Below are 17,779 nucleotides of genomic sequence, written 5' to 3' on the forward strand. Positions count from 1 at the left end.
ATGCGTCCTTCCAGTTTCGAACTCACTCAAACTAGTATTAATACCACATTCCATATACTTCACCACAACCACCTAACATAACACAATTCAAATAATACCTTTCCAGTCATAAACTGGGCGATTTTAAACTTGGCGATTTTATCTGGGCCGCCATTAACAGCTTGCTTCAAGCTTCCACCAGTGCCCATCTCTAGCACTCACACACTCTACACTAGCTACCCCATCACCAACAATCCATCCCAATCACAGTTTAATCAATCCACTTCAACAACACAGTATAACAAACAATATACAGGACACTTGTTTGTTTGGGCTCGCGCTGTCGTTAACGGGCCCAATCAAGCTTCGACAGTTCAATGTTGATTTCCGAGTTTTAACAACGACAGTTTAACAAAATTTAATAATGACAATTTAACAAGTGTTTAACAACGACAGGACAAATAATAATGAGAGAAGAATGAGCTGAAAACATGAGTGGAAACCTTGAACAGTAAATTTAGACGTGAAATAGAAAACTAATCTACTCACCTTAATTAAAACTCGGCGAATCCTTCATCGTCCGAATTGTCGCGCTCCAACCCTCTAGCAAATGAGCCGCCTCCATTTTTATTTTATTTTTTATCTTCAAACCCTATTCTCTAGAAAAATATGTATATGTACCTGGGTTGGAAACCTAAGCCCAGCACAGACTCGGGCCCAGAAATCAGGCCCACATATCCCAAATCCAGTCCAACGAATTTTAAATAAATAAATACGTATTTTAAATGCGGGCGTTACAAACGTCTTTCATAAATAGGACTTGCCACAAATGAAATACATATTGTTTTCCAAATCAATGGGACTTGTCCTTAAACTCAAGCTCTCACGTCATTTATTTGTATAGAACTCCCACCTTCATTAGTTTCAAGCATCAAGGGATGACTTTGGGATGGTATCATCGAAAAAGTTCCTTTCATCATGTACACTAATAGAAATAAATAAAAGGGAGTCACGCAGTAGAAAACAAATATGTATAGATATATACTTATATCATATTCTTAAGTAATAACTCCGTATACTCAAACTACGAAATTTAGAAAAGAGAGTATGGTAGCAGATCGACTAGTAGCAATACAAGCGTAGTATAGACATGAAAGTTTATGTAACACCCCAAAACCCTATAACCTTGTCAGACACCTTGACGAAAGACATAAAAATTTCAGCAGAGTCGTATCCTATGTATTTTCAACACTTCATAGACATAAATCACTACACCAGATATTCGAAAAAAAGATAGGACTACTGACGCCCTTCTTTAGTATGTTATGAGCACGCACCATGTGTGTCGTTGAAGTCCCCGTGAGGTGTCGGATCAGAACCCATAGATAAAAAACATGAGAGAACAAAAAAAATCACTTTTCACTCATTCGTTCTCTTCACAAAAATAAGAAAACCCTCGCTCTCAAATCGCTCTCGAATTGCAAATCACTCTCGAATCTCAAATCGCTCTCAAATCACTCTCTTCTCAATCACATACCATCTCTCTTCAGGTAATATCTATCACTTAAATTGATCTTTTGATTTCAATCCCAAATAAATGATTTCAATTTTAATTTTGATCACTTCAATTAATGTTTTGATTGATTTCGATCACTTCTTAATCATTACAGATTGTTCACTTTCAACTGTTTGATCATTGTTTTAATATCATCAGTAAGTAAACAAACCTTGCTTTCATATCCCTAAATTTTTGTATAAATGTTAAATGTTTATTTTGGATATGTTTTTAGCTTATTATTGATTGGTATTGGTTTTTTATGATGTGAAGATATGAAATAAAGCTTGAAATGACTTGAAATGTGTTGTCTCCTTATTAGAAAACATTAATGTTATGGTGGAAATGACTAGTAATGGTTACAAAAGTATCAGTTAGTTATAATTCAATTGCATTTTGTCAGTTGTTTGTTGTATTGTAAGTTTTAGGTTCCTGAAAAAATTAACTAATTTTAGTTTGAACTTTCGTGTGTGTTTAGGAATTTAATATTGTGTTTAGGAATTTTGGAGCTTCTAAATTTGAAATTGAATTCTAATGCTCCAATAAAATTAATGACTCGAATTAAGCTTGTTAATACACTTCTATAATTTGTTTAAGATCTACTTTTGGGAGATACTGAAAACACACAAACTATTTTGTATATAGACTACTTACAGAGAGGCGTTGTCTTGATTCTTGAAAGTTTTTTCTCATCACCAGAAAACAAAGGGTTTGTTGTATCATCTCATTTCTGTTTTGGTATTTATTCTTTTGTTTAATTTTTTTTCCTTCAAAGTGTATTTGTCTTTGAATCTATTATCGATTTAGTGTGACTAAAGAAATATGAAGGATGTTTGTTTTTCTAATTTATGTTTATACATGTACTGGGAACTAGTGATGCAATTAAAAATGGGAGAGGGGGGCAAGAGTCAAAAGGGGACAACCTTTTAATGTGGGCAATGCTATCCTTGTCTCCTAAAAGAACAAAGCATATACTGTGCTCTGTGCCTCCAGCGCTCTAAGCCTAAGCTCTGTGCTTGTCTTCGAGTTCTAATTTTCTAAAACAATACAATCTTGTAAGGTTATTCACTTATTCCCGAGCTGACATTTTATGTTTCAGGCAGTTCATACAGGTGCTGACCTTGAATCCGCTATTAACACATGTTTGGGTTACTCTGCCATGGTAAATCTGTCCAAGGAGTTCATTTGTTTGTTTAAAAGTTGTCTACGCAATTCAACGAAAAATTAAGATTTCCTGTTCCAATTTGGCAACAGGGTAATGATTTTATGAAAGGGGTCCGAGTTAATCCTATTGGAGCCTTACCATCAAGATTGCATGTAATCTGACTTCTGATAAAATCCTTGTAGACAGCTATAATCAAATGATCAACATACAACCAAAATTGATGCCGTGTTTGCTTCATGAAATTTTAATTTAAGAATATGCCATCAATAATGATAACATCTAAACTTTCATCTTGAGGATAAGAATATTGGTCCAGTGATGGAGGTTTGTCTTGAATGAGAGCTTTCATTGATTCTAATTTCAGTAATTTGTAAGAGTATCTTCCAAATATTTTTGTTACCTTTTCAGAAGTTATTTTGGTCACAAATTGAACTCCGTGCACTTCTCCTATCATATGATCTTGCTTTGGATTCAGCTGTGAGAACCACCATGGAGAGAGGATTGAAGGAGTTAAACAGTACCGATATTCCAGTTAATATTTGCTTACCCCTCTTAGTTTCGTTAACGTCTAAAAGTATTCGTTTTAAATTCTCAAGTGAAGATTATTAATTTGTTATTTATTGGACAAGGAATCATGTTCTTCATTTCCTTGATGCTTCAGAACATGTGTCTATCCACAGTCGACAATGAAGACCTTATTTAGTGCACAAAGGTACCCTTGTATTGACTTAGTTGCCTTCTTTCTTCTTATTACGTATTAAACTAGAGTATCCATACAGTGATATAGTGATATGGTGTTATCCATTTATTCACTCACTGATATTTCCAAAGAGAGTCGTACATTTTCTTGCATCTTCAAAGATACATAATGTAATTAGAACTTTCTTATCTTCACTTTTTTAAAGTTTATACCCTTTTGAGTTTATTTCGTTTGCTTTATGCTCATTTTCTATTTTTATGAGTTTATACCCTTTTTTAAAGGTATACTGTACTCCGTGCCTCCAAATACCTTAAGCTTATGAGTTTTTAACTGGTATAACGATGCAAATTGTTGAAATTTGGCTGAGTCAAGTATCACAGACCAATTCAGCCAATTTGAAAAAAAAATATGGAACATGTTAGCGTAATATATAATGGCACTTGTTAGCATTGATTTTAGTTCTTTTGAAAACAGAAGCTCTTCGTAGACAAAATCTAAGCTCTTGCCTCCATGATGTCACAAAACTCTCTTTTACATATTGTAAGTACCCTCCGTTCCACACTACAGAGCACGTGTCTACAAGGTAGGACGCCTTACCTCAGCTCATCCCACAACATCAGAACGTACCAACGACCCAACACCCAAGTCGTTACCAACAGCAGTTACAACCATACATGGAAAGACATCAACTAGCTTAACTCGAGCTCACCAACACAACAATCAAGGAGTCATTTACTTTATAACATCAGAGTAATGGAAAATCATCAAGATAGCATACAAGGTGGATCTGCAATCCGTAATGGTTCAGACACACATCTACAAATAGAGAGAGATAAACTACGTAAGGCTTGATTCAAGTTTAGCCCGAGAAACTTGATACGTAGGCAACTCTTATCCTAAGAAGAGTGCAGCCATTCCCTATCCAACAAATCATCAGGTCGTAGTCCCAAAATAACCAACATCTACATTGGTGCCGTCTGTCGGTTCGTTTCTTTAAGAAAAGAGCAACCACTCTTTTCTCAAGCCCACGAAGCTGGTAAGCAAAACCATATACGGACTTAGATTCATGGACTTTAGTATTGGGCTTTGATGGTGTATTAAGTTCACATAAATATATGGAACGAATACATTACATGATTGATTACTACTATGAGTTGCTACTTAAATGAATGGTAGTATTTATGAAGGCTTGAGATATTCCATATGGTGTAGTGCAATATATGATTGACACGTGAAATAATAAGTTTTGAGATTTGATATAGAGATACTTGGATATCGTGCAATGAATAGTATTGGCACGTGATAATGTGGATTGTATTATAACGAGAAACGTTGAGCTTCAGTACAATTAAGAATACTGGCATGAGATAGAACACGAATTATTATTGAGATATTTCCAAATATGGTGGCTTAGTGCAATAATTTATTTGGCACGTGATAGAGTGAATGGTTATGAGATACTAAGGTATGACACCTGAATAAATTACATAACGAATATCCTAGAACCTAGCTACCACAACTCATTTGATTTGGCCCTAGTAATGGGCGTATGTGATATGATTGGCCCTTCGGGCGTTTCAGTGAATCTGAATGGCCCTTCTGGCATAAGTAATGTGATTGGCCCTTCTACCATTTCAGTGAAGCTGAATGACCCTTCTAGCGTAGCCGAATGGTGGCTTGATTATTCCGTTCGCAAAATTTAGAACGAGACGCGCGATATTTTATGCCGAATAGTGGTAGTACTCACATAATGGCTTTCGTGTGAGGGTTACCTGATGTGCGCCATCCCGCTCAGGGTAGTTACGCACGGAGTGGTTCATTATGTGAGGGGAGGCATGTGGATGTACATGTTCGGCGTTGGAAAGCGATTGTGGTAGCTAGAAAAACTAGGTAAGACATAGATACGACGTGATTTTAGGGACACGCAAAGAAAGCCTTAAATAATATAATTATGGTAATATGTTGGTTAAGAATATATCTTTAAATATATGATTGTATATGGTTTTGCAGAAGGGTGGGTCAAACTAATTACTTGTGCAGAGACAACCCACTGTAATTGAGCATGAAATGCGGTAAGTATAGAATGTCCTTGGCTGGTTAGTAGTTTAGTTAGAACCTAAGGTGCCTCGGTGGAGGAACTAAATGCCTTTGTATTATTGTTGGGAAGCTATGGCCTCATCATTGAGGAACTACCGTCTTAATTATTATACTTAAGGATGTTGTATTATTCGTTGGATGTTAAGGCGCCTCGGTGGAGGAACTAACTGCCTTATTTAGTGTGTAAATATATGTATAAGTATATGTAGTATTTGAGGGCTACTCACACCAGCATTGTTTATAATGTTGACCCGATTTGCATGTTTGCTTATCGGGTGTGTTCATTAAATGGACATAGTTGATAAGTTTTGACAGGTTTAGTGTTGAAGAAGGTTGGTTGCTGCTTGTGGTTTGCGTTAACGTCGCATTTCAAGATAGGTTTTGTTTTCCCTTGAGGTGATATAGATTTTCAGTTGAGACAATGTTATTTGTATTTTCATTTGTAATTTTTAAATAAAGAGTTATTGAAAAAAGATTTGTAACCTAATCTTATTTGTGAATTTTTGTAATGAAGATGACTTTTGTTTAATGTGAAATTCTTATTAGTTTTTAATTATCCGCATATTTAAAGTGATTATGGGTTTTTGGGAGTTGAGAGTGCATCACACCTCGAAAATCGAAGAGTCGGGAACAAATATTGTTTTTTTTTTCCAAATTCTGTCGAAATTCGGGGTGTGACATTTTGGTGATGTTATTTTAATAAAAGATTATGTGATTGGATGTACTTGTGAGATTTATTGTTTATGTTATAGTCGATTGTAGAATACCCAATAAGTGGGGGCATCTTTACGCAGGTTCAGTAGTCTCCCAAAAAGGGTGGTTTTGGGGGAATTTTTTTTTTTACGTATGAAATAGTGTTGTAACGGTGGAAAACCATAACTAATATTTGCAATGAGTAACACTTACGAAGCAACAAAACCGTTACCAAAAGAAAATTTACCGTTACAAATTTTATAAATCATGCAGTAACACAAAAAACATTACTAACATTATAAAACCGTTATTGTTGTTAGAAAAGAGTAATACAATTGAACAAAGAAAACCGTTAGCAACTATTTTCAGTTATGAAAAAAAACCGTTACAATAAATAATTCTGTAACGGTAAATAATTATGAATATTAATAACGTATTAGAATCGCCATAACTGTGACGCAAAAAAACCGTTACAAATATTTTTAGTAACAGTTTGTGACCGCTAGGTATGTCTTGTTTTGGTATAGTGGTATGAACAATGATTGTTCATACTCCAATAAGTATAAACAATGATTGTTCATACTCAAATATGTGTTATTGCTGATCATACATTATGTTGATGTATGAAGTATGAACAATGATTATTCATAGCTCATGTTGATGTATGAACAGTGATTATTCATATTATATATGCCAAACCGTTTATTATTTTGCGTCAGGAGTAAACTTGACTTTTTACCACTCCGAACCGTTTTTTATTGTGTCAAGGCCAAGGGTATACTTGACCTTTTATATACCTAGTCCTTGTGAGTGATTAAAAAAAATAGTTTTGAGAGTGATTTTTTTGTTCGATTTGTCTTTGAGAGTCCTTCTCTGTTTTTAAAAAATAAATTATCTTTGGCTCATTGTAAGGGAAATGATTATGTTTTTATTGTTATAATTATTTTAGTATTATTATTAGAAAATAGCACCAAACGACCATGGTCACAAAGTGTTAAGTGTTGGATATATAATTTAATTCATTTTTAGTTATGAAGAAACAGGAAATTTTAGTTTAACCTTCAATATATATATATATATATATATATATATATATATATATATATATATATATATATATATATATATATAGACATACAGAAATAATATACGCTACGCAATCCAAAAGCGGACTACACAATGAACTAAGAGCTGATTTTCTGGGGATGTGATCTCCACAACATGGATATCATCTCCGAAAAAAATCAACTATTTTGAACATGTCTAACTCTACCAAAAATTGAGTTCAAGTTCAAAATTTATCTGACAATCCAAAATTTTAACACTCTTTTAATAAGATTAGACACATCCGATTGAGTTGATTTTTTGTAGAGATACTATCCATGGTAGGGAGGTAATATCTACAAAAAGTCGGCTTTTAGAGCAATGTGCAAGTTCGATTTTGAATTGTATATGTCAATTATGTATATATATATATATATATATATATATATATATATATATACGGTTTGTCTAGAGTGCCACTCTAATCTCACACTTCTCTTCAGCCGTCCGATCCACCTCAAGATCTGATGATCTAACATTCCAAATTTCACCAAAAATTTCTGATATTTCAAAATTTCGTGTTATTTCAAAATCCAAAAAACACTAAATTTTGCAAAATCCAAAAAACACGAAAATTTTCAAAATCGCGAAATTGGAGAACTGTCTCTCTCTCTCGGCTTCTTCTTCTCCAAACCGTATTTGGCTTCTGGATTAAGGTATTTTTCTACTTTTTATTCGTTTGACTTGTTGTTTAATTAGCTTGGATTCGTTTGAAATGGGGATAGAGATGTTTGAAACCGTATTTGGCTTTTGATTGTTTAAGAAGATGATTAAGAATGTTGATAGAGATGGGGATGGGTGTGTTAATTTTGACGAGTTTAAGACCATGATGGGCAGTGGGAAGTTCTAATAAGCTCTACATACTGATTTTTAGTTTAGGTTATGGTACCACTGATTCCTAATTGTAGTTTCAATGGGTTTACCTAAAGAAAGTAATAAAATTTAGTTACTTTCAAAGTACTACTTGTTTTTGTTAGTTATCTATGTTGTTGTTTTTTTATTTGTTTCTTTATGGATTTCAATGAAGATGTTGCTACAACAAGGTTTCACTCTGTCGAGTTTGAACTCTATCGAAACTAGCATATTCGTGAACTCTGTCATAGTTTTGAACTCTGTCAGAGTTCAGTGAATTAGTATATTCGGTGAACTCAGTCAAAGTTCGGTGAATTAGCATATTCGGTGAACTTTGTCAGAGTTCGGTGAATTAGCATATTCGGTGAACTCTATCATAGTTTTGAACTCTGTTCAGAGTTCGGTGAACTCTATCAGAGTTTTGAACTCTGTCAGAGTTTGGTGAATTAGCATATTCGGTGAACTCTGTCAAAGTTCGGTGAATTAGCATATTCGGTGAACTCTGTCGGAGTTTTAAACTCGAGTTTTGAACTCTATCGAGGAGTTTTGAACTCTGTCGAAGTTCGTGAACTCTATCGAGTTTTGAACTCTGTCGAAGTTCGTGAATTAGCATATTCGGTGAACTCTGTCAAAGTTCGGTGAATTAGCATATTCGTGAACTCGGTCGAGTTTTGAACTCATCATAGTTCGTGAACTCTATCGAGTTTTGAACTCTTTTCGAGTTTTGAACTCTCGAGTTTTGAACTAGCATATTCGGTGAACTCTGTTAAAGTTTTGAACTAGCATATTCTATTTAACTTTTGTTTGTTCATTTGTTTTTAATGTTATTGTTTTAGGGTTCCATAGTTATTACATATTCATGTGATTTTACATTTGCATATTTTGATATTTTTTAATTTTTTCCTTCTACAAAGAAATTCGATCTATAAATGAGGTGCCCTTATTGTGGAAGCTCGATTCTTAATAGAGTCTCGAATACCCAAATGAATCTGGGCCGATCTTTACGTGTTTTGCGAAAAAATGACAAACGCTTGCCTAAGGATAAGAAATGTAGGTATTTTAAGTGGGCGGATGAAAAAATAATTGTGGAAGCTTCGTCGTCGTTGAATATAAATGAGAGTCGAGCTCCCACATTTTCCCCTAACCGAGAGTCGAGCTTCTATTTGCACAAGGAGGATAACGACCGATTCGGAAATTCACTCAATCGGAATGTTAATATTTAAGTTGTTGTTGGTCCATCTTCTCTTAGCGGTTTTGTGTATTATCAAGTGGTCAAGTTAAGGTGTTATTGGCTTAAGTTGCTTTGGATGTAGTGTGGCGTTGTCGATGATGAGTTATCCTAAGTTGCTTTGGATGTAGCTTTTGCTTTGAATGATGTTGCTATGGAGGTAACCATCGGTTAGACTTCGGGGTTTTGGAACCGTATCTTCGGAAATTCGTGTGTATTTGGTTAGTAGTTTGAATTTAGTATGTATAAATCTTGGAAGGATTTTGTATGTGTATTTGAACTCTATCAGAGAATTTGGCATGTGTATGTGAATTTAGTATGTGTCAGAGAATTTGAACTCTATCAAAGAATTTGGCATGTGTATCTGAATTTATTGTGGAAGTTCAATCTTGGAAGGACTTGCGCTCAAAGTACAATTCTTTCGAAACTTGGCATCCAAAATTTGTTTGCTTTTTTTTTTTTTTTAAATATGCACTTTGTATTCTAGTTCTTTTGTCTATTGCTTTGCTGAATCTCAATTCGTCTATTGCTTTGCTGAATCTCAATTCGTTTTGCTAAAGTTGGTCTGTTGGGATACCACTGCAGAGTGGTGTTTATACTTGGATGGAAAAAATGGCATAAGTCAAGAAGATTCGCCACAAGTTTACTCCAATTCTTTATGCTTCATTTTCCTTTCTTGGTGGCAGCCACTTGAATGTCAAGAAAATTTGAACTAATAATTGAGAATTTATCATTGCACAAGCACTTGACCATTGCAATACTGAAAATCGAAGAATTTATCATGATTTGAATGCTTACAGGATCCTCTTTGACGAGGTATGTCCGTGCATGGTATTTGGCACTTTTTTTGTGAGAGATATTGACACTATCTAAATCACTTCGGATCAAACTCTTTAAAGTTCAAGCCCGCGACTTTGTAACCTTCGTAATCTTATTATTTTTCTTCACTCTATCCACAATACTTGTGCCTCTCAACAAAATTAGTCCCAAACTGCATGGCCACACCGTTTGGACTTAGTCCCAAATGACATGGCCACACCGTTTGGACCTAGTCCAAACGGTGTGGCCATGTCGTTTGGGGACTAAGTCAAACGGTGTGGCCATGCGGTTTGATTTGAACTTGGATAAAAATGGCGTGTAATGCGTTTTTCCTCCCTCGGTGGGCCACCGTCGGAGGGCAAAACAAACACGCCATTTTTATCCAAATTCAAATCCAAACGATATGGCCACACCGTTTATAGTGTATGTCATGGCATACACTCTATCTCCACCGTTTATAGGTGGGCGTAGATACCATCCATCTCCAATCACTCCATTTGGTAGCAATGATGATATGTCATGGCAAGGTGAAATTTCATGGACCTTTGAACCGATGGGGTGGCAAGAAGGTCGTAATGATCTGGGTGCAGCGCTTAGTCCATGGGCGACTTCTTCGACTCCATTGGGTAGTCGACCAGTCTTTTCGCTGCTCGGGCTAATGATTACTCTCTCTCACAATCCCAATGGTTACAACCGTTGTGCTAATCCTTCTTATGAAACTTCTTTTTTTGGTGGTGTGACTTCTGGTGGAAGAATTGAGCTTCAAAGCTTTGTCGCTAGTCATAAGAAGTCTCCAAGATTTGTAACAATGGGAGCTATAAAGGAGAGTGACGGTGATGGTCGTAGAGTTTCTTTAGTCAGAATGAGATCCTCTATTAGAGTCCAAATTCAATCGTTATGTCAACAAGAATAGAATCAAAGATGAATCCAGGGGAAAAATATAGGGAGTTGTATACACCACCTAAACTCTCATTGACATTAGCATGAAGCCTAATCCAAATGAAAATGGCGAAAAATACAACAATCAACACATACACTATAAAGAGGTTCAAAAAAGAGCAAAACATAAAATTCATCAGAGAAAGCATTAAAACAAGACAAATCACTTGGAGAGAAACATTCGAACTCAACAAACATGCCCCCCAAAATTATTAAATCAGCCTCACTCAACTACGCAGGAAAAAAGATCTAAACACTAAGCCTTAAAGACAGACTTTATCTCCAATTTTTCCCTCGTATCTACTCATAAAATCGCAATACTAAAACACAAAACTTCATCAATACTTGTAATCCTTGACATGAAGGCCTTCTGAAGCACCATCTCCAACAGTTGCATCACCCTTGTAGGTACCAAGGGTGGCCTCTGAGTTTGCCTTACACTTTGCGAGGAAGGCAGCTGCCCTTCTCCACATTTTCCACTTTTCCGGACCATGCCTTGAGAGTACTCTCTGGAGGAGAGCACATCCAAAGGAGAATGAGAGTGACCATGGCTTCTTTCCTTTGAGCTGGTTCATTGCATTAAGGTTAATTGTGGCCTGCTCTTCATTCTCACACACCGACAAGAACACCACCGCAGAACAATTTGGGGGCATTGTTTCTTGCAAGGCACACACCGTGTATTTAGCAATGACCTCTGGGGCTACCTTCTTGGCATCGAACTAGGAGTCACCATGTTGGGCTTCAATAGAGTTCCCTTGAGCGAGAACCTTGTGGTCATTCAATGCCTTGTAACAGGCAAATAAGTACTCGCCGATCCACATCGGACAACGGTCAATGTCATGAGATCCATCAACCAAGATCTCTCGGCTCAACGATTGGAACCAAACCATTTTCTTGACGATGATGGCATACCTGGCCAAACCATTAGCATTCTCATTAATTGATCTTTGGATAGACGCTTCCCAATTGTTCCAAAAGAGACTCATCAAGAAGAAGGATACCCTTCCGGGGTGTACATTGGCAATGAGTTCATCTACAAGGTTAGAAAAAGGAGGATTATTAAAAAATTCGAAGACACAAATTAATGGATATATAATCATAGCCTAAAACCTTAAAAAGTAAATAAATATTTACAACTGATTGATTAGAAACAAACAGAAATCACTTGATTAGCAAACAAAATAAACACTGCATCATTTCTTCTATGGATAAATTGGAGAAAAAATAAAAACAAATCAAGCCAAACAAGAACTTGCGTAAGCAAAGAAAAGACATTCAACCTACACCCTGAAGCCACTAATAACAACTTTAAAACAGGCTATCTGAAATTTGCACATATTCAAGTTTGCAAATTTCCATTTTATATTAGTAACAATAAATAAAATGTGGACAGCTATGGAAATAACAATAGATAAAGATGGTCAAATCAACCATTTTCAACCATGTTGCATCCCATTCTAATGCTTTAGCAGTACTGCATGCCACACTTGGACCTCCTGGAACTGTTGACCTTGCTGCATTCTCATCCAAACGAAGAAGGGTAATTGAGAACCACAGCCAAGTAATACACTTGTAGGATAACCAAAGAAATACCTCTTGAGGTGACAATGAAACATTCATATCAAACAAATGATCAGAGCCCTATTTAGCAAAATGTTACAACTAAAGTCGCTCTAATATGAACTCCTATCTCCAACACATTAAGATTACACCTTAAATAAATCAAAACCCAAATAAAACATGACTACAAGTTTAGTTGGAAAATCATAATTTAGAGAGGTGTTTTAATTTAAAAGGCTTGGAAATTCAAGAGAGAGAGAGAAAATAGATCGAGAGAAAACCGTGCTGTTTGAATCCTTCTTAAATTCGGCACTTGAAACGGGGGTTGAATTTCTGGAGATGGTTAAGTTTTTGTAGATTTGAAAATTTCTGGAGTGGAGAAGAAGACAATGAGAGATAATAAAAAATTTCGCATTTTTTCGTTTTTAGGTTTTCGAAATAATTCGAAATTTCGCGTTTTTATCAGAATTAGATCTGATAATCTTATCCTGAGATCTAACGGACCAGAAGAAGTGTGAGATAAGGGTGTCACTATAAGAGTGGCACTCTAGACAAATCGATATATATATATATATATATATATATATATATATATATATATATATATATATATATATATATATATATATATATAATAATGCAAGTCCCATTTTGAATTGTATATGTCAATATGTCTACCATATATATATATATATGGAGAGAGATCAATATACCATGGCTTATACCATGCCCCACAAGTTCTCCCACAAGACGAACTAGAACCTAGTTTTTTGTGGATATGTCTAACAAACCATGAAGATCATCTCCACAAAATTTTAACTCATTTGATGGTGTTTAACAATATCAAAAGATGATTGTAAAATCGAAAAATCTAGACCGTTAAAAAAAATCAAAGTTGTCAAAAAAATTTAAATAGGTTATAGGTTTCCAAATGAGCCAAATTTTTGTGGAGTATCTATTCATAGTTAGTAGATCATATCTACAAAATATTAGCTTTTAACTCATCTTGTAAAGGAACATGGTATAAAAAACCATGGTAAACGGATCCCTCCCCTAGTATATATATATATATATAGATTGAAGCCAGTATTCAAAATTATTGGGCGGTTGGACTTCCAGCTAAGAGATTAGGATCTTCTTCTTAGACCCAACACACTAACATATATAGTTGGACCATATGATGTAAGCAATCCGTGTGAGGAAACAACAACGAAGAGATTGACCGTAGACTAAGTGACATCAGCAACCGTGTTAATTAGGACTAAGTGACATCAGCAACCGTGTTAATTAGGAACTAGAACTTATGAAATTGAAAAAACTATGCACATATGTGATCATGCTTCCTACAACTAAAACTGGATAAAAAAAAAAGATATGCTTATAGGATTTTGCCTGTTTTCTATGTTGATGTGGTAAATTGAATTGGTGATCAGTGTCTAAAATGCTAATAGAATGATTGGACATGAGACTGAGTCATCTAAGTGTGCACTATGTGTCACTTAAATATGGTTTCAAGCAGCATTGATTTAAGAAATCAAATCTCTTGGCCCTGGTGTTGGGTTGAATTAGCAACGCCTTAAGCAAAAGAAAATGTTCGGTTTCAACCCAATGTCCTGGCGCAGGTGATCCGGTCTCTTATTTTAATTACAAATGAATGCATGTTAAATAAACTATCCAGCCATTTTAGGTCTTCCTCCAGGCTACAACTTTATATAGTTAACGTCTTTGCTTCATTGTTTGGAAGAAGAAGTGTGCCTTTAATTTGTTGTAGAAACCTAAGGCGAGTTTTCTTTTCACTATGCTATTCTTCTTCTTCCATGGTGTAAATGAAGGAACTAATAGGGGATATTAACTCTTGTTTTTTCTTTGACCACTCTGCTATGTATATGATATTCTTTATAATCAGAAACAGATTTGCTATTGGGTCTAAATGAATTGAAGTCTGTTTTCTCACCATATTGAGTTTTGAGGAACTTATGCTGTTTTGAACAAAATTTGGATGAGAACCATTATTTCATAATTAACTGACAAGCTCTACTAGTTTATAACTTATTAGTGCGCGCAAGACAATTTTTTTTTTTTTTTTTTTTGTAAATTAATTGGCAATATAGTAGTGCAAGACATACTAATTTCCTGACCATGGTTATCTCCATATATGCTCACTGTATGACTTCTTTTGCAGCAGCTCGATCTTATATGGAAAAAACGATAAAATCTTCATTACTGGACATGTCTTCGATTCCATGGTTCTCCGAAATGGTAAACATATTTTGTTTTGTGTTTTATTTACATAAATTTGCAATATAGTGCAATTTGTAATACCTGTATCGTCTTTATCCTGAGCATTGCCAGATGAGCTCTATTGATGAAGAAGTCGCCACACAAGAGAACAAAGTTATACCTAAAGAGGACTCTCAACATCCTTTGACCTTTGGAAGTTCATCTTCTTACTCATCAATTATTGATCCCCTTAACAACAAGACCACCTTCAGTTTTACACCTATAGAGACCTCACAAAGATGCTTTGAGAGTTCAAGAAGTCATGCACTTAAGGCGCAAGACTACCGTAACTCTTTAACTACGAGGCAGTACTCTTCATCAACAACAAAAGCTGTTTCTTCTTCACCCAAGTTTGTTTCATTTGGCAGTTCGAATTTGACGAAAAATTCTCAGAAATATTATGGGAATTTAGTTGGACTTAAGAGGCCAAAGGAGGAAACTGAGTCTATTGAATACATGACCTTTGACCCTTCAGATGTTGTGACATCTCAAGGTTCCAGAGGCAGCCAGGGGGTACTTTCCACCACAGAGCATGCACTAGCTGAGAGGGTGCGACGAGAGAAGCTGAGCAAGCATTTTACAGCTCTATCATCACTTGTTCCTGGCTTAACTAAGGTGCCATATGCTAATCGATCTAGAGTTGTTTTTTTAATTACATTCATAAGATAGAATGAAGTGTCATTTTATGAGTTTTATATATACTAATATACATACAACTAAAGGCATTCTGTAATTTAATCTATTACTATTGCTTGATCAATTACATATTATAATTAAGTTATCGTTTATACGTACATAATTTTACTCAATCTCCTTCAATATTTATACTAGCTTCCGATTCCCAAAAAAGGCCAAACTTCTTTTCTAGGAACATGATGAGTACATCAACTAATCAAAATCAAATACTTAATCGATCATTGTACTATATCATTTTCCCTCTTTTTACGCGGGCATATCAGACACAAGCACAGTGAGTGCATGTCTATATATGCGCATGCTCATGAATATATTGATATATGCCTGCACTGATGCACAAATATATAGATCGATGAGCGTAAGTCAGAAACATACAACCTTTCTACGTACCAGATTATTGATCATTCTTTTTAATTCTTTTCTTCCATATTAATTTTATTGTCTTTAGTATTTAATTTGAAATTTATTCTTTGGCAGATGGACAAGGCTTCTGTTCTTGGAACTGCTATAAAGTACTTAAAGAAATTGGAAGAACGAGCAAAAATGCTTGAGGAGAAAACCACAAAGAAGAAAATGGAGTCTGTGGCATTTATTAAGAAATCAAAGAAGATTGTCAATGGATGGTATGATGAGCCATTACCCGAAATAGAAGCAAAAGTTTTCGCCAATAACGTGTTTATAAGAATTCACTGCGAGAAACACAAAGGTCTTCTAGTGAAAATTCTGGCTGAAATAGAGAACTTCCAACTAACTGTTGTCAATTCCAGTATCATGCCTTTTGGGAGATTTGCAGTTGAGATAAGTGTGGTTGCTCAGGTATTTTTTGTTCTTTACCGTAGATTACGTCGTGCATCTTGACACTATAATCTTGGATTTTAGATTGCAGAGCATTTTATACACACTAGTCAGTGGTCACTAGGGAGTTTGGACATATATGCACTGATAATGGTCTTAAGTATCATGTTTTCCATGGCCACTGATGAAATGACATTGAACTAAAATAGGACGTCAATCACGTCAGGATATGTCAATATATATGACAGTGAAGGATTTTTTTACAAAATTTACGTTTATGCTCTTCCTCAAGGGTAGTGTATTTGCTAGAACTAATTAACGCACCACGATCTTTATATATAATGAAGAAGAGATAAGAAGAAGAATAGTCTAATTATTATCCGATTAATGTATTCTGCTTCAATCGAATTCACTGATATTTGATACTTGTCGACCGATCTTTATGTTTTTATAACAGATGGAAATGGAGTTCAACATGTCAGTGAAGGATTTTGTGAGAAATCTACGTTCAGCTTTTCGTCAGTTCATGTGAATATGAATGAAAATGCCAATGCAGTAGTTCAACAGTTGCGCAGATTGAAGATTATCTTTCTATGCTTCATTCTTCTCTGTATTATAAGCTTCGTTCTCTTTGTTTTGGAAGTAGCTTAGTCGAGTCATTTTCTTTTCTGGTGTCCTCAACATATCAATGTAAAGTTAACCTTTTTTTGTATTACTTAAACATGTAAAGTTTTTTTTTTTTTAAAAGGTTATAGGGTTGAGGCAGACCCCTACCTGTTGATTAGACTTCGAAAATTACATACCTCTCTAAGAGTATGATCATTAGAGGGAGAATCTTCACTACAACAACACTAGGCAATAAGCCTAACAATCATGAAAAACCCATGAACAAACCCACTCGGGGACACACCCATAGATAACAACATAAAACACCTAACGTCTACCATTAAACAGAAGTTTATCCCTTAAGACGATCAGATGATCAATCCTTAGATGTTTTTGTGTCTTCTCAAAGCTATAGAAAAAGGTCCCACATTCATAGCACATGTATGTTAAACCAAGCGTATCATTTGAAATCTCAGTACGTAATGTATTCATCAAGGTTTTTATCTTGGAAGCTTGTTTATTAATCATAACTATGGTAGGACTACTCTCACCAGATAAGCGCTCACCGACTACATTTGGAGAGGTTTTTTGTTAGTTCTCTTTGACCTAACCGTAGTCCATTTCTCAGTTTGAGCTTCGTTCTGAACTCTTGACCTTTTATCAGGTGGAGAGATATGTTGAACTTTACATTTCATCTGTTGTTGCATGGGA

The 17,779-nt window shown here is 35.2% G+C and overlaps 1 protein-coding gene and 1 pseudogene across 1 annotated transcript; one reads left to right on the top strand and one right to left on the bottom strand.

The window, feature by feature from the left end:
* Positions 1–11,245: 11,245 nt before the first annotated feature.
* LOC147502170 (fructose-bisphosphate aldolase 1, cytoplasmic pseudogene) lies at positions 11,246–12,751 on the bottom strand (annotated as a pseudogene).
* Positions 12,752–14,875: 2,124 nt separating this feature from the next.
* LOC147502171 (transcription factor bHLH19-like) lies at positions 14,876–17,164 on the top strand. Its single transcript, XM_086603856.1, has 4 exons — positions 14,876–14,950; positions 15,044–15,586; positions 16,145–16,483; positions 16,920–17,164. Exons 1-4 carry the CDS (start codon positions 14,888–14,890, stop codon positions 16,992–16,994), a joined length of 1,020 nt encoding a protein of 339 aa, XP_086459982.1. The 5' UTR covers positions 14,876–14,887; the 3' UTR covers positions 16,995–17,164.
* Positions 17,165–17,779: the final 615 nt, after the last annotated feature.

The sequence above is a fragment of the Coptis chinensis genome, chromosome 4 (assembly GCF_015680905.1).
Source record: "Coptis chinensis isolate HL-2020 chromosome 4, ASM1568090v1, whole genome shotgun sequence".
In the NCBI taxonomy this organism is placed as follows: domain Eukaryota; kingdom Viridiplantae; phylum Streptophyta; class Magnoliopsida; order Ranunculales; family Ranunculaceae; genus Coptis; species Coptis chinensis.